The sequence below is a fragment of the Bubalus kerabau genome, chromosome 5, assembly GCF_029407905.1.
Source record: "Bubalus kerabau isolate K-KA32 ecotype Philippines breed swamp buffalo chromosome 5, PCC_UOA_SB_1v2, whole genome shotgun sequence".
Classification (NCBI taxonomy): Eukaryota; Metazoa; Chordata; class Mammalia; order Artiodactyla; family Bovidae; genus Bubalus; species Bubalus kerabau.
This window is the reverse complement of record NC_073628.1, coordinates 45,998,606-46,026,521: the sequence shown is the minus strand read 5'-3', so window position 1 is coordinate 46,026,521 and position 27,916 is coordinate 45,998,606. Positions and strand designations below refer to the sequence as shown.

General features: G+C 37.0%; 1 protein-coding gene across 1 annotated transcript in view; it reads right to left on the bottom strand.

Annotated features, from left to right (window-relative positions):
* TYR (tyrosinase) overlaps positions 1–27,916 on the bottom strand; it is a 105,810-nt gene that overhangs the window by 48,949 nt on the left and 28,945 nt on the right. The window contains exon 3 of the mRNA XM_055581575.1: positions 10,677–10,824. Coding sequence (XP_055437550.1) covers positions 10,677–10,824 — 148 coding nt within the window. The remainder of the gene's footprint in view (positions 1–10,676; positions 10,825–27,916) is intronic.

The following is a 27,916-nucleotide window of genomic DNA, read 5'->3' as shown; positions in this document are numbered from 1 at the left end:
GCTGCAGTCCATGGGGTCGCAAAGAGTTGGACATGACTGAGCAACTGAAGAGAACTGAACTGCAGCACTCACATTAGGGCTTCCCTAGTGGCTCAAATGGTGAAGAGATAGCCTGCAATGGAGAAGACTCGAGTTAAGCTGTGGTTTCAGTATTTTATTTGGGTATTAACAATGACCTATTTCCTGAAGTTTCTGAGTTTTTCTTGTTTTGTTTCTCATGACTTGAAATTTTTTACTACCAAACTTCACAAGTCAGAATCTTACTCATTCTTCATAAAGTCACCAGTCATATGAATTCCAAACAGTAGGCCCTAACAACTATTCATGACTGTCTGCTCTGCGCCTGGCAGGCTGCTCGGTCTTGCAGATCCAGGGGTTGAGGAGGACCATCTTGTGGCCTCTACTTCCTTGACGCTCTTCTCTTCACTCTCATATATTCCGGCCTATTAAGCCACTAACCCTGCAGAAGTTACATTTTCTTTTATGTTACTTAGTTTTTACATATCTGGATCAGTGGCATTAGGTGGGGAGGGATAATATTAGTGACTGTTGCATCCTGGTGGCCTAATATATAATATAGCACACAAAACAGAGAGAGGACTTATTGTTTGTTGAATTAACAGCTGAATGAATGCATGCATGCAGAGATGCGCTTATTTTTGTCCACTCGAGCCCTCCTAAGCAATGAGGTATTAAGGAAAAGGAAGTATTTCTAAAGCTCTCTCTGTTTCTCTGACAGTTATCCATAGAGTACCCTCAGGCATCAATGTTCATCTTCCTTCCGGAGGAATTTATGGGCATAAACATTCCAGATTCCATAGCTAAAAACATCAGCTTGGCTTGATGGGTGCTGTAGTCTTAGGTTGCTTTAAAGTTTCAAATGTCTCTGTTTTTAGCATACCCAAAATCTGATCTTCTTAGAGAAAAAGAATAAACAACATTCCAAACTATTCGCTTTTTTAAGGGAATCACTCTTCAATCCTTTCTTCTTTTGAGAAAGTTTTTACAGATCTGAGAACAGCGTAGAGTCCCTTATCAGACCTTAATCTTTATAGCAGAGAAAAATAATTTATACTATAAATTGGACTTATCTATTTGCCAGTTACCTATTAATCATAACTAAAAGCATGATTACAATGTCACTAAGAAACCTGCCTAAAGCCCCGTAATTGTCCTAATGCATTCTATTGTCACCTCATCAAAAGCATGTTATCCAGAGGACTGTAAAGTTGAGAAAGAACCAAGGATTTTGAGATCAGTCCATTCTTTTGACAAAGAAGAATACTGAAGAACAAAGAGTTAAAGACTCTGAAGCTATAAACATTGAATATGAAAAATTATATAAAAGGTCATATATTAACTTCTGAATATCAAGAAACATACCATTAATATTTAAATGACAATTAACAACTGCAGAAAATATTCGTAAGGCTACTGACAAAAAAGACCAACTAAGAAATTATGAGGATCCTGTACAATTCAATAATAGAGTGACAAGTTAACCTAATATAACATAGCAAAGAATGTAAATAGACACACATAGGAGACAGAAAATACAGATAAATATTTTTTCACTTGAGTCAAAAGATTATTAAGTTTGAGAATAGCTAGTGCAAATGAGCATACAGGTTGGCCAACACACTTTATTTGTGGAAATGTGTAAATAGATAGCACAACCAGTTTTGAATGGCAATTTGAAAATATTGACAAATTTTAAATGTATTTAACCTCTCACCTTTCAATTCCAATATGAAAAATCTATTCTTTAGCTATACTCACAAATGTCCAAAATCATATATATATGATTTAAATTTTTACAAATAAATATTATATTAAATAATATATGTATATTATTTTACCAAAAACAATAGAAAAAAGAAAAATCAAAATGCCTGTCAATAAGTGATTTTTGTTGTGTTTAGTCACTAAGTCGTGTCTGACTCATTTGCAACCTCATGGGCTGTAGCCCGCCAGGATTCTCTCTCCAGAAGATTTCCCAGGAGTTCCCAGGCAAGAGTACTGGAGTGGGTTGCCATTTCCTTCTCCAGGGGATCTTTCTGACTCCGGGATTGAATCTGATTACTAAAGAATGTTGCAACCAATATGATGAAATTCTATTTTTTAAAAAATATTTTATTGAATCACTTAAACAGTGACTAGATTAACACTGCATGATAATAACATCTTTTAAAATTTTTATTTATTTAAATTGGAGGCTAATTACTTTACAATATTGTAGTGGTTTTTGCCATACATTGACATGAATCAGCCTTGACATCTTAATATCATAAAGAAATTAATGCTGACCTTGTGGAGTCCCTAGAATCTGTCTTAAAGTGCCATTGTGTTCCAGGATACGAAGAAGTTAATGAAGGATAAATTTTGGAAAGTGAGTTTTATTTATAACACCTAAGTTTGAAAAATAAGTTATAAATTTTTTAAAAACCTTAAAATGATCTCAATTTTGACTTGGCTTACTTACTGACAGACTTATTTACTAATTTATTTACTCACTGGCTTACTGCTTACAACCTTTGCCTACAATATAAAGGATTAAAAAAAAAACTTTCTAGATAGCAGATATTTTGTGTCTAACTAGAAGAATTTCCTGAGATTTGTGTAGCCTTTACTATAATCTTGATTGTTTAAGCGAGAAAAAAGCAAATGTTTCTTGTTCCTCACTTATAAAAGAATGAAGATTCTTTACAATCCTGTTGCCATCTTTTTAAAAATTTTAAATGTTTTATTGACACTTTGATTAAAAATATAATGAAATATTATTTCTCAGCCATTCATAATCCTACTTACTCATGCCCACATTTCCTCCTCCTATTTTTGCCTTGCTCAAATCAGATCCTCCATATAGAAAATGTGAAATAAATCTTGTAGAATATCTTTTAAATTACCTTCGTGATTTCTTAGAGGGTTCTTAGAAAATAACAAAGTTTTGTTTGCTTCACCTTACAAGAAGAGAGATGCTAGAAATACTTAGGTTCATTCATTAGTTACATTTGATGAGTTGCATGAGAAACATTCTCAAATAAGAAGCTGCTCAGACTGCTGCTGCTGCTAAGTCGCTTCAGTCGTGTCTGACTCTGTGTGACCCCATAGACGGCAGCCCACCAGGCTCCTCCGTCCCTGGAATTCTCTAGGCAAGACCATTGGAGTGGGTTGCCATTGCCTTCTCCAATGTATGCATGTGTGCTAAGTCGCTTCAGTCGTGTCCGATTCTATGCGACCCTACAGACAGCAGCCCACCAGGCTTCTCTGTCCACAGGATTCTCTAGGCAAAAATACTGGAGTGGGTTGCTATTTCCTTCTCTGACTCAGGCTACCTAGGTTAAATTGGTATAAGTCAATGCCATTAACTTTTTCGAACTTCTGGGCTTTATGACAGTTTCCTAGAGATTCATCAATGCCTCACTGTCCATGTCACATTTCTGATTATCAGAGTCTTGATGGTGTATTGCTTGATATTAGGCAACAACAGTACATTGTGACCAGTCATAATTGCAGTTATTTAAAGTGCTAAGTTGGCTACAACCATACTTACCTCTTTTTAAAGACTTTTTTTGAAAGAGAAGTTTTAGCCTTACAACAAAATTAAAGGAAGACAGAGATTTCCAGATACTCCTCCCTCCACCACACACACATAACCTCCCTCTCATCAATATCCCCCACCAGAGTGGTGTATTTGCTATAACTGATGAACCTACAAAGTCATGCCACAGGCAAGCAAAGTTCGTAGGTTACCTTAGGGTTCACTCTTGGCCTCCTACATTCTATGGGTTTGGACAAATGTATAATGATGTAACCATCATTATGCTATCATACAGCATTATGCTATCATACAAATTTTAGTGCCCTACAAATTCTCTGTGTTCTACTTGTGTTCATTCCTGCTGCTCTTAACCCTGACAACAACTGATCATTTCATAATCTTCACTGTATTGTTTTGAGATTGTTCTATAGTTGGAATCATACAATACATAGCCTTTTCAGGTTGGCTTCTTTTGCTTAGTAATATGCATTTAGGTTTCTTCATGTCTTATCATGCCTTGATAGCTCATTTCTTTTTAGCACTGAATAATATATTACTGTGTGCATTTATTTACCCATTCACCTATTGAAAGACATTCTGTTTGCCTACAAGTTTGGAAGTTGGAAGTTGCTATACACATCTATGTTCAGGATTTTATGTGCACATGGGTTTTCAACTCCTTCGTGTAAATACCAAGAAGCATGTTTATTAGATCCTATGGTAAGAGTATTTTTAGTTTATGAGAAGCTGCCAAACCGTCTTCCAAAGTGGCTTGCATAATTTTGCATTTTCACCAGCAATGACAGAGTTCTCACAGCTCCATATCCTCACCAGCATTTGGTATTGTCAGATGCTCCTAGTTCTTATAACTGTATAGTGGTATCTCTGTGTTATAATTTGCATTTCTCCAATGACATATAACATGGAACACTTTTTTATGTGTTTGTGTGCCATTGTATATCTTCTTTGGTGAAGTGTCTGCTAAGACTTTGACCCATTTTTTACTTAGGACCATTTTCTTATTGTTGGGTTTTAAGAATTCTTTGTGCATTTTAGATAACTATTTTTACCATATGTGTGTTTTACAAATATTTTCTCCCAATCTGTGGCTTACAATGAAATTCTATGAAGCCTTTAAAAAGAAAGAGATAGATCTGTATGTACTGATATAGAAATATACCTGATACAGATTATTAAATAGATGGAAAAGTATAGAATCAAGACAACTTTGTGCATATCAGACAAATATTTTTCTTTCTGGAAATACCAAAGAAAAATGGTGATGTGAAACTTCTCTTACTTTGTTAATTTGTTTCTTTATCTACTTTTTAAAATTTTCTAAACATTCAAAATTCATTTATTCTACCTAGATGGTAGTATAGACTTTAGGCAATTTTTCTCAATTTGCTTATTCCTCAGGTTGTATGTGTGATTTAATTTAAAATTAAAGAAAAACTAACATATTTTAATAGAATTTTAAAGGAAGTCCTTAAAAGAAATCAAGAACATGCAAGTTTCCCCAATTTTGACCTTAGCTTTCTCGATTTTCGCTCATGGAAAACTATTCTCCAGCCAGCCTGGCCAAATACCTCAGTTTGTTTTCATCTATCTTATAATTTATATATTTTGTTTCCTTAGTATGATATACACTTTCTTACCTTCCTGTCATGTCTGTAATTTCTCCTCATCTTTAAGAATCAATCTAAGCATAGTCTTCTTTAGAAAGCATTTAATTTTCAGGACAAAGTTAAGTTCTTCCTTCTCTGGATTCACATACCTCTTACATTTTTTTAATGGGCTTTCCGGGCAGTTCAGCCATAAAGAATTCGCTTGCATTGCAGGAGATGCAGGTGATAGTGTTATATTGCTATGTATTTTTGTCTCCGGTCTTTTTGAAGGATTATAAAGACGGTTGAGAGCCAAAGAACTGAAGCTTTCAAACTGTGGTACTGGAGAATAGTCTTGAGAGTCTCTTGAACTGCAAGGAGATCAAACCAATCTTAAAAAAATCAACCCTGAGTATTCATTGAAAGGACTTATGCTGAAGCTGAAGCTCCAATATTTTGGCCACCTGATACAAAGAGCCAACTCACTGGAAAAGATCTGATGATGGGAATGATTGAGGGCAGGAGGAGAAGGAGGCAACAGAGGATGAGATAGTTGGATAGCATCACTGACTCAATGGACATGAATTTGAGTAAACTCTGGGAGATAGTGAAGGACAAGAAAACCTGGCATGCTGCAGTCCATGGGGTTGCAATGAGTTGGAACAACTTGGCTACTAAACACCACCAAAGCATCTGGAGGTCAGGCCTTTTTATTCATACTAATAGATAAAAAGGCACAGTTACTGGCATAGTATCTAGAATATAGTAAAAACTTAAAATGTTTGATGAATGAATGAATTTTTAATGAAAATGATTTATCCTCAATCTAAGAGTAGTCAAGTCTAGTCAAGGCTATGGTTTTTCCAGTAGTCATATATGGATGTGAGCGTTGGACTACAAAGAAAGCTGAGTGCCGAAGAATTGATGCTTTTGAACTGTGGTGTTGGAGAAGACTTTTGAGAGTCCCTTGGACTGCAAGGAGATCCAACCAGTTCATCCTAAAGGAAATCAGTCCTGAATATTCATTGGAAAGACTGATGTTGAAGATGAAACTCCAATACTATGGCCACATGATGTGAAGAACTGACTCATTGGAAAAGACCCTGATGCTGGGCAAGATTGAAGGCAGGAGGAGAAGGTGACAACAGAGGATGAGATGGTTGGATGTCATCCCTGACTCGATAGACATGAATTTGAGTAAGCTCCAGGAGTTGGTGATGGACAGGGAGGCCTGGCATACTGCAGTCCATGGTGTCGCAGAGTCGGACACAAATGAGCGACTGAACTGAACTGAACTGAAGAGTAATCAAAAGGAAAACTCATCTTTGGACTTTCCAAGAATTCTCCAATGTGATTAAGAACATGGCTCTTTAGTAAGACTGCATTGTTTAACTCTCAGTTCTGCTCTCTTATTAGCTATATATCTTGGGACAATTACAGAACTTCTCCAACTCTCTTTTTAAAAATATAAAGTAAGGATAATACTAGAACATTGCAGACTTGTTGTGGATTAAATGAAATAAAACTCGTAAAGAGCTTAGAATAGTGCCTGCATGCGTGCATGCTCAGTCGGAAGTCATGTACAATTCTTCTGCAATTCCATGGACTGTAGCCCACCAGGCTCTTCTGTCCAAGGAATTTTCCAGACAAGAATACCGGAGTGGGTTGCCGTTTCCTCCTCCAGGGGATCTTCCTGATCCAGGAATCAAACCTGTGTCTCCCAAGTCTCATGCATAGGCAGGCAGATTCTTTTTGACTGAGCCACCTGGGAACAGTGCCTAGCACATAGTAAAAGCTAAATACATATTATCCTTTAGAATGACTGTATTAGATCCATTCTCCTACTTTTTTAGAAAAAAAATATTAATTCATTATTTTTAAAATTTTTGGCTGAGCTGGATGTTTGTTGCTTCTTGTGGACTTTCTCTAGTTGCAGCAAGAAGGGATTATGCTCTCATTGCTGTGCATGGACTTCTCATTGCAGCGGAGCACACGCTCTAGCATGCAAGGGTTTCAGTAGTTATAGCTCACGGGCTCACTAGTTGTGGCTCACCAGCTTAATTGCCCTGTGGCATGTGGGATCTTCTCTGTCCGGGGATGTATCAACTACATTGGCAGGTGGCTTCATAAACATTGAACCACTACAGAAGTCTCATTCTCTGATTTTCTTTTCTTTCTTTCTTTCTTTTTTTTTTTAACTTAAAGTGATAGAAAGAACTGGAATTACTCTATGTCTTGAGAGTCGCTTGGACTGCAAGGAGATCCAACCAGTCCATCCTAAAGGAAGTTAGTCCTGACTGTTCATTGGAAGGACTAATATTGAAGCTGAAACTCCAATAGTTTGGCCACCTGATCTGAAGAACCGACTCATTGGAAAAGACCCTGATGCTGGGAAAGATTGAAGGTGGAGGAGAAGGGGACGACAGAGGATGAGATGGTTGGATGGCATCACTGACTCAATGGACATGAGTTTGAGTAAGATGCAGGAGTTGGTGATGGACAGAGAGGCCTGGTGTGCTGCAGTCCATGGGGTCACAAAGAGTTGGACATGACTGAGCAACTGAACTGAACTGATGTCTTTATTTGCCCAACAATGGTACGTTTTGGTGGCAAGTAATTTGTTACTGGAATCTTCTCACTTTCTCTAAACATGCGCCTTGAGGCATATTTCCTAGTTTTGGACCCTACGCTTCCATTTTCTTCTTCAGTTCATGTTTCTGGCTTGTGCCTGGTTTCAATGCGGTAAGAGTTATTCTCCTGATCCTGAGTATACTTCTTGTCTTGTAGGCCTGCCGCTCTTCAGAGTTCCATTCATTTTTCATCCTTTTTATGTAGTTTTCCAAGAATGGCTGTAATGATCGCATGAATTATAATATACTACAGTTGTTTACTTGTTTGTATTTCCCACTAGACTAAGCTTTGTTAAGCCAGTGATCTTATCTCATTATTCTGTTTGGCCAATGCCAAGAACAAGGTCTAATGGTCTAGAAGCATGCTAAATCTTGAAGCAAGTTTATAGCTTTGGATGATTTGTGCTTTACCAGACTTGCAAAAAACATTTTTTAGCTAAAATGACTTCTCTATAGTTTCCTTTGTAGCTATGATGAAAGTAACTTGCTAAGATTTTTTTCAATTATTTATTTATTTTATACAAATTTATTACAGATCTTCTAATTACAAAGTAGACAAAATGTTGTGGGGAAAAACAAAAACAACAGATATAATTCAAGACGTGGGTCCTGCCATAGTAGCTCAGAGATTAGTGGTAGAGACAAAGCACAATCAATAAGAAAAGCACACAATCAATAAGAATGATATAAATGATGTGTTCAAAATAAGAAGTAGAGAAAGTGATGTGAGTTAACAGATAGGAGCAGGATTATGCTGGCCATTATTTTAACAACCAGCTCTCTGAGTGAAAGCCTTGATTTGTAGCATTTGCCAGCTTCCTGATGTAAATACTCCTACCAACACTGGTTTCTAGCTACGCTTGAGATCACCGAATGCAAAGTTGTGAAAATATGTACATAATTCAACCTTGCTAGTGATTTGCGGCTGGGTCCAACATGCCTTTGGATGGGAGAAATGGTTTTAGACAGTCATGGTCTGGTCATTCATCATGGAAGAGCTAAAAATTGAAAATAGTCTTGAAGATTGTATAGAAAATAGTTTAGTCATGGAAAATATGTTCCAGATTTGGAGACTGGTAAAAGCAATGCATAACAGCAGTAATGAGTGTGGAACATTCAGGCAAATGTATTCAGCACACAGTAGGCATTCAACAAATATGTTTGTGAATAATTGAACAGTAGTAAATAGACCATCTGATTGGATAATGCATCTGTATGCCGAGAACTAAGAGGACGGCTCAGATGTTGCAGCAATCCACAGGTCTCTATCTTTCTTTATAAAGATGCTTTTCAGAGGAGATGATTGGATGACATCACTGTTTCAATGGACATGAGTTTGAGCAAATTGTAGGAGATGAGGAAGGACAGGGAAGCCTGGCATGCTGCAGTCCATGGGGTCACAAAGAGTTGGACACAACTGAGAAGCCATAAGATAGGATTAACAAATAATTCTAAGAAAGAAGAAAATTTTAGTTTTCATAGGTGGGAGAGGCTTCTAAATGTTGTATATCTTCCTAATAGCTTTACCTCCATTAAACATGCCTCCAAACGTTGAATTAAATTATAGTATTTTCTATAAATATAGATCAAAGAGGGCTAGATAAAGATCAACCATTTTCTCTCACCTGGCTTATAAACATGGAATTCGGTGGTTGGCAGGAGTCAAGAAATGTTTTTTTTGTAAATGACCAGAAACTAGATCTTTTCTACTTTGTGGGCCATATAGTCTTGTTTCAACTCTGCCATTTTAGCACGGAAACAGCCATAGACAATATGTAGATGAATGATTGTGGTTGTGTTCCAATTATATCTTATTTATGAATAAGGTAAGGGACAGATATGGCCTAAAAGCCATAGTTCGCATGTTTCTTGCCTGGGGCATCAAGAGATCTAGGAAATTTAGGTTTCTTAAAAGTTCACAGGATGGTACCAAAGATCAAAAAAATGCCCCAAATTCACAAAGATAATATGACATAAAAATGAGTCAGTAATCAGGATGAGATGGTGGGAGGCATTATTGACTCAAGGAACATGAGTTTGAGCAAAATCCCAGAGACAGTGAAAGACAAGGAAGCCTGGCATGCTGCAGTCCCTCGGGTCGCAAAGAGTCATACAAGACTGAGTGACTGAACAACAGTAGCAAACAGAGTTTAATCTGTTCTGGTAGGATATTCTTCCCAACACTCTTCCTTCTGCTTGATGTCTGGGTTTTGTGGTTTTGATGTTATTTGCTATCATAATTTTGGTACTTATATACTTTCTTGGAAACTGATCTCTGAATAAAACTTGATATGGGATATTACTTAATTCTTATAATATTAAAGTTGCCAAGAAAGCAATAAAATCTGCTTAATAACCTTCCACTTACTTATTTGATACTATATCCATGTTCTTGGGAACATGAGTGAGATGGAGATGGTGACAACTTCTTCAACCACTCATCCATTGATGGACCCTTATGTTGTGTCCACATCCTGGTTATTGTAAATAATGCTGCTATGAAGGTAGGAGTGCCCTTTTCGAGTTAAGTGTTTTGTTTTCTTTGGATATGTTCCCAGAATTGGGACTGCTGGATCATATGGCGGTTGTATTTTTAATTTTTTGAGGATCCTCCATAGCATTTTCCATAATGGCTATATCAATTTACAAATTTCACCAACACTGCACAAGGATTCCCCTTTCTCCACATCCCCTTTCTCCGCATCTATCTCTCGTCTTTTTGTTGATGGCCATTCTAACAAGCAAGAAGTACTGTTTCATTTTGGTTTTAATTTGCAGTTCTCTAATGACTAGTGATGCTGAGCATCTTTTTATGGACCTGTTGGCTTTTTGTACATCTTCTTGACATCCACTACATTTAAAACCAATAAGCATGTAATTTATGAAGTGCCAACCAACCTGTCAACAAACGCGTGATGAAGAAGGAAGATGGGATCATTGGCAGATCCTGGTACCTGGGACATTGTTCCATTCATGTAGATGTGCAAGGCATTGTGCATACTGCTTTGAGAGGCATCTGCTATCCCAGTAAGTGGATCAGCAAATCCTGTTGGCAAAAAGAAAATTGGGAAAAAAAAAAAAGTAGTTTGTTTTAATGATTGAAAATCTAAGTGAGTTTCTCATTTGGTTTACAACTACACTTGAAAAATAATTGCATGATTCAAAACAATGAAGTCAATCATAAAATGCATTCTGTATTGGGATTGTTCATATTCTAGATACCCAGTGAGCATTTAGTAAATCTTTGTAGAGTTGAATGGTGTTAATCTGGTCACAATGGACTGATTAGCCAGATGGAATTGGCTAAGCCAGTCTGTTTCATCCTGTTGCTTCTGCCTACTATTCCTCCTTTAGATCCTAAAAAGTAGTAAGACCTTTTTGCAATAATCAGCATAGTCACTCTCACTTCAGTCTGTACCAGCACTTAAAAACAGATCTTTCCAGCTGTTATGTGTCCTCTTGCTTTCCAGTTCTGGTGGTTACTTTTACTTTTTATTTCTGATTCCAGAGAAAAATTAAAACTTATGACCATTGACATTACAATTCATCTTTGACAGTCTGGAGGACTTCGGGTAATGTGTTTCATTTTGCAAAATATTTCAAAGTTAATCAGGACTCCATTAAATGGCTCTATTCATTGCACCAGGAATAATAATTATGATAAGTTATTTTTTCCTGTATGTTAATTGAGCTAAATGCTTTCTGTGACATAAGTCCTTCAGTCTTTGCAGTAGCTCTACTGATTAGAAATTATCCCCACTGGAAAGAAGAGAAAAATGAAGCTCAGAAAAGTCCTGAGTTTTCCAAGCTTGCACAGGTAGTAGCAGAGTTGGTATTTTAACCCATATCAGTTAGATGGCAACATCTGCGCTCTTGATATTCTGTGTTCTCTCCCATACATTACCAGGGAATAGGTGAAGTATGATATTATTTCAGTGTCCATTCAGGGAAAACACAAAACAAAAGTAGAACTCAGTTTTAAATTAAAAAAAGTGGGAGGAATAGAGTTAAACCTTAAATCAGAACCAAGCTAAAGGAAAATGCCAAGGATATATTGAATTTCAAAATGTAGCCTTATCAGGAAAACAGAAACTATGAGGTTATAATTTTATTTTAAAAGGTAGGATAGAAACAGTGCAGACAATAGGAGGCAGAAGGAAACTAGCTTCCTTTCAAACAATTAGGATTATTTTGTTGTCAGCTCCATTTTTAAAGTGCAGCTCTTGACTTTTGAGTTCAATGCTTTGTGTTCTCCTACCGTTGTGACTGACTATCTCTGCCCCTTCAGCTGATGTTTTTGTCTCCTCCTTTTGAGCTTTTAAACTCATTCTCAGAGACAGTATCAAGCCCAGCTACCTCCAGAAGCTTAGCCCAAGACCACACACTTCTTTCTCCCCTCTGACATCGCTTGTGTATGACAACTTTTATGATTGTGTATGTGTGTGTGTGCTCAGTTGCTCAGTCATATCTGACTCTTTGAGGACCATGGACTGTAGCCCACCAGGCTCCTCTGTCTATGGGATTTTCCAGGAAAGAATACTGGAGTGGGTTGCCATTTCTTCTCCAGGGGATCTTCCTGACCCAGGGATCAAATCCACGTTTCTTGCTTCTCCTGCATTGGCAGGTGGATTCTTTACAATGAGCGCAACCTGAGAAGCCCAAGATTGTATATACATGGTTCTTAATATGTGCAGGTATTTTTCTAAAAGCTTAACATGATTATTTTCATGTAACCTTCAGAATGATTCTAAAAATTAGATATCTTCATAATCTCTGTTATGTAGATTTGGATAAAGCAGTTTAGAGAGTTTAAGCAAACTGTCTAAGATTAAAAAGCAAATAACAGAAGCTAAGGTTGGAACACAAACCTGTTTTATTCCAGAACTTAAGCTCTTAAATGCATTGGTTTATTGCTTTTCCTATTAGTAATAAGTCATATATCATGGGGGGAATTTTTGTAGAGCAATGGTCTTTAAGCTTTTATCTTTGAGTAGAACAAAATGAAAGCTTTAAAACCATCTTTTATGTATGCTCTCACATATTTTAAGTAGCTTCTAAATTGCTTTAATTATAATTGCAAATAGTTTTAGAGGAAAAAATTCAGGGGTAGATATTGCAAATAGTATAAATTTTAAAATAAAAATTTGAAATCACTTTATAAAAATGTATCCAGTGTAATGATTTGTTATTTGCCATCATCCATATCAAAAGTACCTAAACAAACTCTTCTATTATAGTCTGAAATTTTATAGGATTTCCTTTTTTTCACCAGATCTAATGTTCTTGTTCTGTTTTCCCACAGGAGTATGCCAAAATATTATATATTATGCTTGAAATATTTTTTAAAAATTCATCAGCCTATCATACTTTTCTGAAACAAAACTAGGTATAAAAGTTAAAATTACCTTTTAAAAACTTCATGTGACAATATAATCTAGATTGTCATTAAAAATTTTAGTAATACATATTTTATTAGAATGATGTAACACTAAATATTTTACAACATAAGTTATTAAATGTAAAAAGTAAAGTTTTATTGAAAATTCATTTATTAACAATATTTATGGAAGATTGTTATTTAAAAGGTCTTCCCTGGTGGATCAGACAGTAAAGGATCTGCCCGCAATGCAGGAGATCAGGCTCAATCCCTGGGTTGGAAAGATCCTTTGGAAAAGGGATGGCTACCCACTCCAGTTGGAGAAGGAAATGGCAACCCACTCCAGCACTCTTGCCTGGAAAATCCCATGGACGGAGGAGCCTGGTAGGCTATAGTCTATGGGGTCGCAAAGAGTCGGACACGACTGAGCGACTTCACTCACTCACTCACCCTCTCCAGTATTCTTGCCTGGAGAATCCCATGGACAGAGGAGCCTGGTGGGGTGCAGTCCATGGGGTTGTAAAGAGTCAGACACGACTGAGTGACTAACATCCATTAGTTAAAAATTATTGCAGATATCTACAATACCCTACAATAGTCGTTGCTAGAAAGAATAAGGCTCAGCATATTACTCAGCCATTAACAAGAATACATTTGAATCAGTTCTAATGAGGTGGATGAAACTGGAGCCTATTACACAGAGTGAAGTAAGCCAGAAAGAAAAACACCAATACAGTATACTAACGCATATATATGGAATTTAGAAAGATGGTAACAATAACCCTGTATACGAGACAGCAAAAGAGACACTGATGTATAAAACAGTCTTTTGGACTCTGTCGGAGAGGGAGAGGGTGGAATGATTTGGGAGAATGGCATTGAAACATGTATAATATCATATATGAAACGAGTCACCAGTCCAGGTTCGATGCACTATACTGGATACTTGGGGCTGGTGCACTGAGACGACCCAGAGGGATGGTACGGGGAGGGAGGAGGGAGGAGGGTTCAGGATGGGGAACACGTGTATACCTGTGGCAGATTCATGTTGATATATGGCAAAACCAATACAATATTGTAAAGTTAAAAAATAAAATCAAATAAAAAAAGAAAACAAACAACAACAAAAAACCATTAGTCCTGAAAACTTTATTCTCATAAAAAACTAGATGGTAATAAAAAGATTTTTATAGGAGTTTCACTTAATTACTTAAAGTCTTTTTTTAGTATATGCCAAAAATGACATAGCTGATTCAGCATGAAAATAATCTAATCCATCAGTGACAACTCAAACAAAAATTCTTTGATGAAAGTAGCTATAAGTGCTTTTGTTTACAAAGCGCTTAACTTCCAAGATACTCGCTACTTTTCGTTAGAGCCATTCATTCCAGCAACACTGGCATCAATATTCTGAGTTCTCTGCTGGTTTAGTACCTCGTATGATTTTACCCCTTCTGGGAGTGTACTGTGATAAGTAGGGATATAGGCTAGAGGTACGCCTTTCTTCTGAAAAGTTGAAGGGAGATTATGCAAGGGTATGTGGTAAAGAAGAATCTCAGGAGATTTTTCATTCAGACTCATTTTAGTAAATTATATTTGGGAGAAAGATCTGGAAATAAATTTTCTTAAAACTCTCTGCCAGGTACCCTTTAAAGTGTCTTAGTGAACCTGTAGTGGTGTTTTTTTTTTTTTTTTTTTTTTTTTTTTTTTTTTTTTTAGCAATTTGAAGATACTGTTTGTAGAGAAAAGAAATTTAGAGAAGACCAAACTGGGTTTAAATTCTACGTTTCTTACTGAAAGTATTACTTTTCTCATGTTATGTTTTGTGAGCCTTGTTTTCTTCACTGGTAAAAGAGGGAATAATTAATACCCATCTCTCATACCCTTAGTCAGTCAGTTCAGCCACTAAATCCTGTCTGACTCTTTGCAACCCCATGGACTGCAGCACACCAGGGCTCCCTGTCCATCACCAGCTCTCGGACTCAAACTCATGTCCATTGAGTCGGTGATGCCATCCAACCATCTCATCCTCTGTTGTCCCTTTCTTCTCTTGCCTTCAATCTTTCTGAGCATCAGGGTCTTTTCAAGTGAGTCAATTCTTCGCATCAGGTGGCCAAAGTATTGGAGTTTCAGTTTCAGCATCAGTCCTTCCAATGAATATTCAGGACTGATTTCTTTTAGGATGGACTGGTTGGATCTCCTTGCAGTCCAAGGGACTCTCAGGAGTCTTCTCCAACACCACAGTTCAAAAGCATCAGTTGTTTGGTGCTCAGCTTTCTTTATAGTCCAACTCTCACATCCATACATGACTACTGGAAAAGCCATAGCTTTGACTAGACAGACCATTGTTGGCAAAGTAGTATCTCTACTTTTGAATATGCTATTTGGGTTGGTCATAGCTTTTCTTCCAAGAAGCAAGCGTTTTTTAATTTCATGGCTGCAGTCACCATCTGCAGCGATTTTGGAGCCCAAACACTAAAGTCTCTCACTGTTTCCATTGTTTCCCCATCTATTTGTCTATTTATCAAACAATTTCTCTCACTTTTATAGCAAGTGTGCTACAATTAGTATAGAATCTAGCACAAGACAAATGCTTCCTGAATAGCACCTATCATTTTTGTAAGTTTGCTGCATCTGAGAAATCGGTGCCTATCCAGAGAGCTGATAACCAAGAATATGGGCCACTCCAACTGCAGAAAAGCTGCTTTTGCCACAAATTTCCACCTTAAGGATCCATCCCAGCACCAGACACTTTTTGACTCATGACCCCATGATCTGTAGCCCGCCAGGCTCCTCTGTCCCTGGGATTTACCAGGCAAGAGTACTGGAGTGGGTTGCCATTTCCTTCTCCAGGGGATCTTCCTGACCCAGGGATGAGACCCATGTCTCTTCCACCTCCTGCACTGGCCGCAGATTCTTTCTAGCACCACTTGGGAAACCCCTCCTAAACTCGATTTCTCTACAAAAGCCTGCCTGCTTGCCCTCAGCCAACAATAGATGCGTCAGGGTGATCCTGAAAACTAGATTGCTATTCTAAGCATGTTTTCAGCTAGGCTAGAGTTTCTCTACTCATTTTTTTTTTGCTAACTTGCCAGATGATGCATCTAGGAAAGTCTCCAATGTTCTTATGAAGGGTATTTGAATGAGAAGCGCGTGGGGTTTGCCAGAATATATTGTGTTATGTGCTCAGAAATAGTTCAAAGGTATAGGTTGGACAAACACCCAACCTCTTTGTGATAAATACCAAATTGTTAATACAGACAATCTGATTATATTAACAATTTTAAACGGACTCTGTGTATCTAATGTCTTAAAATAGGACTGGAAAGTCCTCAGAAACAGAAACCAAAGACTTTGCTTTGATTTTCCATAGTCAGAAACAGAACCTTGAACATATTTGTATTTAAAAGAAAATGTAAAATATTTCTCAACATATATATATGTATATCTATATGCAGATATGTACAATGTATATATGTGTGTGTTTGTAGACATACAATGGAATACTATTCCAGCCCTAAAAATGAGAGAACTTTTGCCATTTGCAGCAACATGGATGGACTTGGAGAGCATTATGCTAAGTGAAATAAGTCAGATAAAGAAAGCCAAATGCTGTATAATATCACTTATATGTGGAATCTAAAAAATATACCAAAGTAGTGAGTATAGCAAAAAAGGAGCAGACTCACATATATGGAGAAGAATTTAAAAACCATCAGTGAGGAGAGAAGGGGGGCAGGGCTGGTATAGGGATAGGTGAATAAGTATGAACTATTAGGTGTAAAATGAGCTACAAGGATATATTGTACAAGACAGGGAATATAGCCAATACTTTATAATAACTATAAATGAAAGATAATCTTTGAAAATTGTGAATCAGTATGTTGTACACCCGTAACTTATATAATATTGTACAGTAACTATATATCAATTTTTTAAAAAGCCTTAAAAAATACTTCTCAATTCTTCACTGATACCATCCTGTAAAGATTGGGAGGAGGAAAAAGAACAGTGCTCTCCATAAAATCTACAAGGGACCTTTAAAGAGCTCTATGCGCCTACTTGTTAAGTGACCAAATAAAGAGAATGTCATGGTTGTAAACAATATAAAATGTGAATAATTTATTTTCTATTTTACTTCTTCACACAATTCATTTTTTGGCTGGTGAATCAACTTGAAAAAATAGAAAAAATAACACCAACATCAGTAGTTTCTTTTGCCAAGATTTTATTCCCTTTTGGAAGAGTGAGTCCAAGAGGAATTCTAGTCTATAGATCAAACTTCTCAAATATCTTTCATGTACATGATCTCATTTGAATCCCAGGGGTGAATATTATCACTGTCCCAAGTTTTCAGATGAGAAGACTTAATGGAAGTTAAAAAACACACTTAAATTCAAGCTAGAAACCAAGGCAATCAAGGAATTGACTATGGCTCTGACTGATTTCAAATGCCATGCTCTTTTCTGCACACTAAACCGGGGTAGTGTTCATACTGACTTGCTGACACACCTTGAGAACCTTTTATTATGCACTATGAGATGAGTTTAGTGACTTGCTATTCTCATCCGTTGACTATCCTCAGCAAGGTGCAGAATGCATTATTGCCTCTCTCTTGTCCAAGGGTTCCCCACGGATGGAAAGTCTAATAAGCCAGCAGGGACCTTGTTAGCAGTCACAGATGCCAAAATGGCTCAAAGTTCTTTGTGAAGGGCAGTGACAGTTGCCCAAATTACTCTTTGTTATGCCTTCAAGTCTGCGTGCTACATTCCTATGGGAAATTAATAAACACAGTTTCAGGCTGATAACAATAGGAAACTTCAGCTTGTCACTCCATCTGTCTTTCTCTTTCGTTTCTTCCCCAACAGCACTCTGGAGAGTTTTTGTGTTTGTTCGCTTGTTTTTTTAATATTGATGCCTATCTCTGAGCCCTGGAGATTCAGATTTAATTGGTACAGAGTGGGGCTTAGGCACCTGGAGTTTTAAAAACACCCCAGGTGGTTCTAATATGCAAACAGGGTTGAAATTCAATGATTTAGGCAAAATTGCTCTCTAACCTCTAAACTTGAACTCACACTTAAAAAACTTTGCCTCTGAATATATTATTTTCTTCACCTAAAATATTTTCCTCCTATATTGTGACAGTCTAAAAATGCTTCTGTATTTAAAATTCCACATCATGAACTTCTACCTTGAAATATTTTCATACTGATAACTGCTCCAATGTGTACCCATAAAAATGATGTTTTAAAAAATTGAGCAACTACTACAAAGCAGGCACTAGGTAGGCGTTTTCACATGCATTATCTAATTCATTACACTCCTTTCTAGGAAGCTGGGCTATAAATGTTACATTTTATCATGTCTGTTGGAGTCTAAAATGTGAAAAAATACATGGTTAAAATTTTAGAACAGAGTACATTGAATTTATTTAATTTTAAGTGCTTCTCTAACCTATTTTAACATTTCATAGAGTTTCAGGGATATGACTGGAGGAAAAAACCAAACAGAAGATAGAAAAATGTACATTGATGCATGTAAAGATCAAAGAGAAGGGACAGTTGATAACATTCCCCGCCACCCCCCACCCCCCAGCTATATTCCAATTCACTCTCCTGATGCAGCTTTCTTCTGGAACTATGAAGTACATAGCCTCACAGGGTTACACACAATGATTTTATGAGGTTGTATTTCATGGTTGAGTACTTTTCAAAAGTTTATAATTTAGATGACTTGCAGCAGAAATATAATACTGTAGATCAAAAAGGATCCCTGGATCTATGCAAGTCGCTAGTTACAATGAAGCATTAACTTTCATTCCAACTTCAAGGTTTCTTACACAAAGTGCTAGCTCTACAGTCATAATTAATTAGCATTTATGTTTATTAAGAAATATTTTTAATTTGACTCAGGAAGTCTCTTCAACTATGGGGAACAAAGCAATGAAGCAAACACGGCTGTGGGTGACTGTTTACCATGTAATTATTAGATGGCAGTTAAAAGGTCTGGAGAAGGAAATGGCAACCCACTCCAGTGTTCTTGCCTGGAGAATCCCAGGGACAGGGGAGCCTGGTGGGCTGCCGTCTTTGGGGTTCCACAGAGTTGGACACGACTGAAGCGACTTAGCAGCAGCAGCAGCAGTTAAAAGGTCACGGTTCAGATGGTGCAGAATCTGCCTGCAATGCAAGAGACCCTGGGTTTGATTTCTGGGTCAGAAAGTTCCTCTGGAGAAGGGATAGGCTACCCACTCCAGTATTCTTGGGCTTCCCTGGCAGCACAATTGGTAAAGAATCTGCCTGCAGTGGGGAGGCCTGGGTTCGATATGTGCGTTGGGAAGATCCCCTGGAGGAGGGCATGGCAACCCACTCCATTATTCTTGCGTGGAGAATCCCCATGGACAGAGGAGCCTGGAGGGCTATATACTGTCCATGGGGTCTCAGAGAGTTGGACATGACTGAGCGACACAGCACACACAGCACAAAAGGTCACAAATGATCCATAAATTATGTAAATTGCTTAGAAATGCAAACACAAACCCTACCCAAAACTGTGAATCAGAAAGTCACTGAGATTCACCATTTGTGTTAAAAAGTCTTTCCCGTGGTTCTAAGGCACACTAAAGTCTGCATTAGAGAACTGCTGCTCTAATTTTCATTGTTTGCCCAAAGACAATGGTGAAACCAGTCAAAATTACAGTCATCTCCATGAACTCAATAAAGAAAGTAGAATTATTTCCTGTATTGTCACTTGAAATTGTTTATTTTAAATATCAGACTGATTTCTCCTCTTGGTAACACCAGTGTTCATGTGTGTATATGTATACTTGTGTGTGTGTGTATGCAAAGAAAATGACATTAATCCTTTTGTTTATATACATATTTACACAGTATACATGCGATTTACATTATCCAGTGATTTTTTCAACATTTCTTAGATCTTATCTCCAGTTTATAAACATATCTATACAATTTTCTTACACATTAATCATAATGGTTCAGTCTTCATTTACAATTTGTCTGAAGGTTGTTTTAAGGTAACATTTTAAATGGCATTCCATATTCTTAGACTTGTGCATTCAGGAAAACTCAGGAGTCACAGTAGAATCATTTAGTTCACTAAATGGCACAGACTGAATCAGCAAACGAGTTATAGGCAAAGTGGTATTCAAGCTGTCTTCTCTTCCTTGTCCTTACTTTGACTGAATTGATAGTATCTCCTACAGTTGGTATACTTCATTAGGTGTGATAAGTCTTTGATAATACATTAATGTTAATTTAATGCTAACTATTTTTGAAGCAAAGGTAGAGTCACAACCATCTTAGTCTCTGTTTCCCCCAGTCTATTCTGATTTTAGCACTAAAAGTCCTGGGTCCTAGGTACAGCCAGCTTTATTGCAACTGAGTGTTCCTCACCCAAACCTATCTATATCTGGTTTAATGCTTTGCTGTTGCTATCTTGAAATTTTTAATAATTTTTGAATGAACTGCTTCATGTTTTAATTTTGTGATATATTCTGGAAATTATATAGCTCATCTTAATTCTGGAAAACCCCATAGTCTCGGGCAAACAAGGATGGTTAGTCAGACTGCAAAATTTCTATATATAATATTCCTTCATCAGCTTGATTTGATAGGGCATTTCTATCATACGGAAGTCTGTTAAATCATTTAAATGTATCCTACAAGCTCATTTATGTCTTTGCTTTTTAATTAGATAAGATCATTTAATGATACTTTCATATGCAAGTCACAGATTGTCACTCTATTTATAATTTTCTGTAATGAATATTATAACATATTTGCATGTTAGAGTTCATAAAGCATTTTTCCACTTGACATTCCCAGTAATGTACTAGAAAAATATTAACCTTATCTCAGAGGAAAAATGAGGGTGGTAGTGGAGAATATATCGACTTGTACTGTCAATTTCCATAATGTAAATAGTCCCATGATTGTTTCTTTCAAAGTACCAACTGGGTCTCATTGAGTAAAGGGTTGGGAAAAGGTATTGTCAACTCTCAAAGCAGATATGAATTAGCACACTCTTGTATGTTCCTCACATAAAGGAGACAGAGTAAAGCTCAGCATGCTTATGCTACAAATAAAGTTAATGAGACTGAAAATCTAGATGACACATTAAAAGTCACATGTCTTCTGAATGGCTAATTCCAAAACTGTATCAATCATCTCATTTCAAATCCCATATTTTCTCCTTATATCATTGTTTTTCTCCTCTTTCATATCTATAAACTTGTATATAAAAGTTATTGCTATGAATGTATAAGAGCATACATATGCACAGATGAAAAAAAAATCAACATCAAATAAAGTTAGGTGGCGCTAGTAGTAAAGAACCCACCTGCCAGTGCAGGAGACATAAGAGACGAGATGTAGGTTCAATTTCTAGGTTGGAAAATACCCTGGAGAAGGAAATGGCAACCCACTCCAGGATTCTTGCCTGGAGAATCCCATGGACAGAAGAGCCTGGTGGGCTACAGCCCATGAGGTCACACAAGAGTCAGATATGACTGAAGCAACTTAGCACACAAAGTTAGCTGCAGGAAAGTATAATTAGTAAAGATTCTATTTATATTAAGGGTAATTATTTTTAAGATGCTTTGATTAAAATCACTTGAAAATGTTTGAATTTTTTCATAGGTGTGCTTGCATTCATCAACCTTCAATTTAAAAAAGTCTTCCCTAGGCTAACAAATTACAAAGCCTCATCTTCATAGTTTAATTATAAATGGAAGTATAATTCATATCTTTGTTATGACTTAATTACCACTTGGCAACAGAGATTACTGCTTTTACTATGCTCTCAACTACTGTGTAGTGGGCTGTTTTATTACATAGTTATGAAACAATCCTCACAGTAACTCTGTAAAGAGGATACAATTGAAGCAACTTTCAGGTGGTGAAACTAATGCTTAGAAAGGTTCACTGGTTTATCCAAGGTCATTCAACTGGTAAGTGGTGAAGCCAGAATTTGGGCTAGTTATCAAGCAGATTTCTGCTCTCAATCATTCTGTTATACTCCCTTACTTGGTGCAGATTAATTGTATTGAAATATAAATACATTAAGATGACAGCAGATCTTTTTTTCTAGTTATAAGAGTACGCTTAATTCTTTTTAAGGAATTCCCTTAATTTTTATTATGAAAAAAGTTGGACAAAAACAAACAAACAAACAAAAAACCACAAAGCATCAAGGACTTCCCTGGTGGTCCAGTTGCTTTGGTCTTCACCTTCCAATGCAGGTATTGTGTGTTCGACCCCTGGTCAGGGAGCTAAGATACCACATGCCTTGCAGCCAAAAGCCAAAACATAAAACAGAAGCAATATTGTAACACATTCAAAACGACTTTAGAAATGTTCCACATTAAAAAAAAATCTTAAAAAACAAACAAACAAAAAACACAAGGCATCGTATCCAGCCCAGTTTTCTATAAAATACTCTTTCAGCATAGAGAAGCCCCTTGATATTATGGACATTTCCACTGTCTTTAGATGACTACCTTAAAAGCTTTGTATCATAGAACTTCAAAGGCATATAGTCAGTTGAATCAATCAGATTCTTGTCACAAATCACAGAAAAGTTTAGCATTATTTGGTAATGCCGCCAATATACAAGGTCAGATGTTTATCCAGTGATTGGCTCTGTCAAATGCAATTCCTTTACTGAATGTCAAACGTTTGTAGACTATATTTTTCCTCCTTTCCCCTTGATATTGTCACTTGCTGCTGTTGTCAATTCCTCTTCCATCACCCCACGCCATCCATCAGCTTCCCAGGCATTTGCTCTTTTCCTTTCTGCTTTTCTTTTTAGCTATGCAGGATCCTAGTTCCTATTTTAGAGGGCTGTCTACCAGCATCAATACCATGCAAAGCCATATCAGAGTGAAAGGTGAAAAGAAAAATCAGTAATACTGGCTCTGTATTTATTTAAAATTTGATATTTCATTTTAAAAAAGTTTCTAGAGATATAACTCCATCTCAAAGATTGCTTTTATGAGTCTTTCTAAGTAGAAAGTACTATCATTTTGCTACAATTTGGATATCAGCTCAGCTTAGATCTTATATATAACGTTTCTGAAATATATGATATATAATGTTTTTGAAATATTTTTTGTCCACTGGAGGTCTCAAATACTGGTCTATTCCATTGTTTAGAATTTACTTTCTAAATGGAGTTAGAAAATAGACTAAGCATCAACATGCAAGACAGTGACTTTATCATTTAATGAAATTTTTCCATTAATAGATAAGCATTTACAGATATCTGTAAAGATCATGTAAATTTTACAATGATGCATGAGGTAGGTATTGTGATTTTCCTTATTTTGTAAACGAAGGAATTCAAGTCAAGACAGTGACCAAAGGTCAACTAATTAGTAAGTAATAGTATAAGGATTTTAACCCAGGTAATCTGTTAACCATTGGAGAAGGAAATGGCAGCCCACTCCAGTGTTCTTGCCTGGAGAATCCCAGGGACAGGGGAGCCTGGTGGGCTGCCGTCTATGGGGGCACACAAAGTCGGACACAACTGAAGCGACTTAGCAGCAGTAGCAGCAGCAATCTGTTAACTGGGCTTCCCCGGTGGTTGAGTGGTAAAGAATTTGCCTGCCAATGCAGGAAATGGCAACCCACTCCAGTATTCTTGCCTGGGAAATTCCATGGACAGAGGGGCCTGGTCCTCTAAGTGTTGGATACAACTTAGTGACTAAACAATAACAACAAATCTGTTAACCACAACCTTATGGTTCCTATAAAACTCTGTTTGGAAGACTTGGGGATATGACCTACCCAGGTGATGGTCTAACTTTACTACCTATTAGCTGTGTAACCTTGTCAAGTTAAATTCTCTGAATCTCAGTCCTTCATCTTTGAGTGTGATAATGAATATGGTATTAGTCATTTGAAAGGAGTAATTAAGATAATGGATGTGAAAGGCTGTTAGGAACTGAAAATGTAGGGCTACATTGATGTCAGCAGTGGTTTTTAATTACAAGGGACTCTGGGAATCTGCAAGACTATTTTTTAGCAGACTGAAAAAATTTGTGTTTTTTTCTTTTTTTTCTTTGGACCTTATCTGACATTCCAGCCCTTTTAGTCATTTATTTTCTTTAGATTATAGTTAGTTATTCACGGCCCAGTTCTTAATTACACTGTAAATTCCAAGACAGAAACATCTGCATCATATTTGTTAGTTATTCCTAGTGTCATATCTTTTTGCCTTTTCATACTGTTCATGACGTTCTCAAGGCAAGGCTGCTGAAGTTGTTTGCCATTCCCTTCTCCAGTGGACCATGTTTTGTTAGAACTCTCCACCATAACCCATCTGTTTTCAGTGGCCCTACATGGGCCATAGTTTTATTGAGTTAGACAAGGCTGTGATCCCTGTGATCAGTTTGATTAGTTTTCTTTGCTAGTGGTTTTCATTTTGTTTGCCCTCTGATGGATGAGGTCAAAGCTGTGTTTTTCCAGTAATCATGTATGGATGTGAGAGTTGGACCATAAAGAAGGCTGAGGGCCAAAGAACTGATGCTTTTGAACTATGGTATTAGAGAAGACTCTTGAGAGTGCCTTGGACTGCAAGGAGATCAAACCAGCCCATCCTAAAGGAAATCAACCTTGAACATTCATTGGAAGGACTGATGCTGGAGCTGAAGTCCCAATACTTTGGCCACCTGAAGAGTCAACTCATTAGAAAAGATCCTGATGCTGGGAAAGATTAAAAGCAGGAGAAGGGGCAACAGAGGATGAGATGGTTGGATGGCATCATTAACTCAATGGACGTGAGTTTGAGCAAGCTCCAGGAGATGGTGAAAGACAGGGAAGCCTTGCATGCTGTAGTCCATGAGGTCACAGAGTCAGACACAACTGAGCAACTAAACAACAATAATTCCTAGTGTATAGCAAAGTGCCTGCACAGAGTGGATACTTTATAAAAGTTTGTTGAATAAATAAATATGGAATATTTATTTTTCTTTCTAAAACCATGTAACTCCAGTTGCTAGCATAATTTTATTTGACCTTATTTTAAATTTAAGTTCTTGATTTATTTTTACAAACAATTTCCAAGTACAATAGCATAATTATAAAATCAGTTAAGCTGAAATTTTTGGAACATGCCTTTAGTATTCCAAGGTTTATGATTGAGTAAAATGGATCTTGACCCTGAATTGGCTCTTATGCTTTTATTTAATAGGTGATCCTATCAATAGTCTCCTGAGGGAATAGTTAATTACATATAGAGAAGACCCTGAGCTTGTATGAAAAATAGGTATGGTGTTGCTCAGCATGTAGATGATAATAGATGTTAGGAGAGGAGAGACAGGCAATTCTTTTCTCAAACAAACCATATTATATAAATAATTATTCACCCATAAATAATGGAATATATTTTGGGAAGTTCCATAGGGAAAAAGGACATGGAATGGCTAAGGAAAACAGAATTTCATAGCCTTTTTATATTTGTTGGAAAATGAGCTTAAGTGGGAAAACTTTTATAGAAAATGGAGAAAAGTAAATAATGGCACATGAGAGAAAATAATTTACTTTTTCTCAGTCAAGAATTGAGGCTTCAACATAAGTGAGGCATCCTAGACCAAAACTAAAATCCCAAGCAATTACTAGATCCTACAGTGTAAAAAATTGAAAAGGCTCAAACAGAAAGACCTAACACATATCTGTTAATATGGTCACTAAACCCATTTCCTCAAACTCCTACTCACAACCAAACTCATACCCAGTTTTGGCCTTGTCAATGAATTGTGGACAGTGGAATGTGGGCAGTAGGCAGGTAAATCACTTCCAGGTTTGGCCCATATATTCCTCCTCTGCTAACTGCTAAGTCACTTCAGTTGTGTCCGACTCTGTGCGACCCCATGGATGGCAGCCCACCAGGCTCTGCCGTCCCTGGGATTCTCCAGGCAAGAACACTAGACTAAGTTGCCATTTCCTTCTCCAATGCGTGAAAGTGAAAAGTGAAAGTGAAGTCGCTCAGTCGTATCCGACTCTCAGTGACTCCATGGACTGCAGCCTACCAGGCTCCTCTGTCCATGGGATTTTCCAGGCAAGAGTACTGGAGTGGGGTGCCATTGCCTTCTCCAATTCCTCCTCTGGGACCCTCCAAATACGCTTTTCCCTTATGTCCCAGAAGATGCAGAAGATCATCAGGGAGATGGGGTTTAGAGAAGCCATTAAAATGGTCATGTGAAAGACTGCTCACCAGCCATTAACATCCACACTGGACTTGGCATGAGCAAGAAATCAACCCATTTTTATTAGGTTAGGCCATTGGGTTTGTTTGTTACAGCTTCTATGACTTGTCAGTTTGGACTACCATAACAAAGTACAATAGACTGAGTGTTATACACAACATAAATTTATTTCTCAGAGTTCTGGAGGCTGAAAGTCTGAGATTAGGGTGCTGGCATGATCAAGTTTTGATGAGAGCACTTTCAGGTTGCAAACTGCTACATTCTGGTATACCCTCACATGGTAGACAGCAGAGAAGGGAAGCAAAATTGTGTTGTCACTTACAATGGCACTAATCCTATTCATGAGGGCTCCACCCACATGACCTCATCTAATCCCAATTGAATCCCAAAAGTCCAACTTCTAATACCATCACACTGGGGAGGAGATAAGGTTTCAACTCAAGAATTTGGAGAGAACACAAACATTCAGTCTATAATATCCTAACATGTTTCTCTTATACATTCTAATTTCCTTTTGTAAAACAAATGCTCATAAGTTTAATAACTTGAAAAGTCTGGAGTAAAAGAATATTTTGACACTTCATTTACCAGTAGAGAATTAGTTTTGTTTTAAATGAAACCCAGACATAATACTGTGGTAAAGGTATATGATTTTAATTTTATGCACTTCAATGAACACTAGGAAAAGGCACTGTGATAGAAGCTGCTACTTTTTTTTTTTTTTTTTTTACCAATACTAATTCCTTTCTTTTCCAAATAATGACTATACTAAATGTGGGGCACATGGCTACTGGCTGGAGGTTTTATTTTCCAGTTTCCCTTTAGAGCTAAGTGTGGCCATGTCTGTGTGACCATGGGGATAAAATAGAATTGATAAAAAACTCTTCCAATGTAGGTCTTTAAATAGGAATGGGCATGTGCTCCTTTCCCCATTTTGTGTGCTTCCTACTGATTAGAGTGAAGGCATTAGAATGCCTTCTAGAGGTGGAAGTTGGGAATCAAGGACCATAGAATTGTACTACCAGTTCTAGATCATCTACCTCTGCATTGTTTCATCTGAGCAAAATAAACAAAACACTTTTTCAGTCACATTATTTTGGGGTTTTTTTTCTTACAATATTTTAACAGGAGAAATAGACTAATTCAGCAGCAACGTCCTATGAAACTCATGGCATATGGAAGGAATCTCAGAAGGGATACTTAAAATCACAGTTGCTGTTGGTGTATATATAAATGGGGCTTCTTATCCTGATTAATTACCATACTTCAAGTATTTATTACAACTGATCTTTTTTATCAATATATTCTTTTCTACCTTTTTAAACACCTAAGTTATAATTTCAAGTTCACAAGCTTTCAAAGCTTTTATTTTCAAGTCACCTACTGTGAAGTCAGTCACAAGATTCTGAATTTAGTATGGAAAAGAAAAATAAATACAGATAAGGTTAAAATTAATGACCAAAGATAACAATTCTAATACTTTGAATAAATCCTAAACAGTACTTTCTTCATTGTAATATTTAACATTTAACAAAC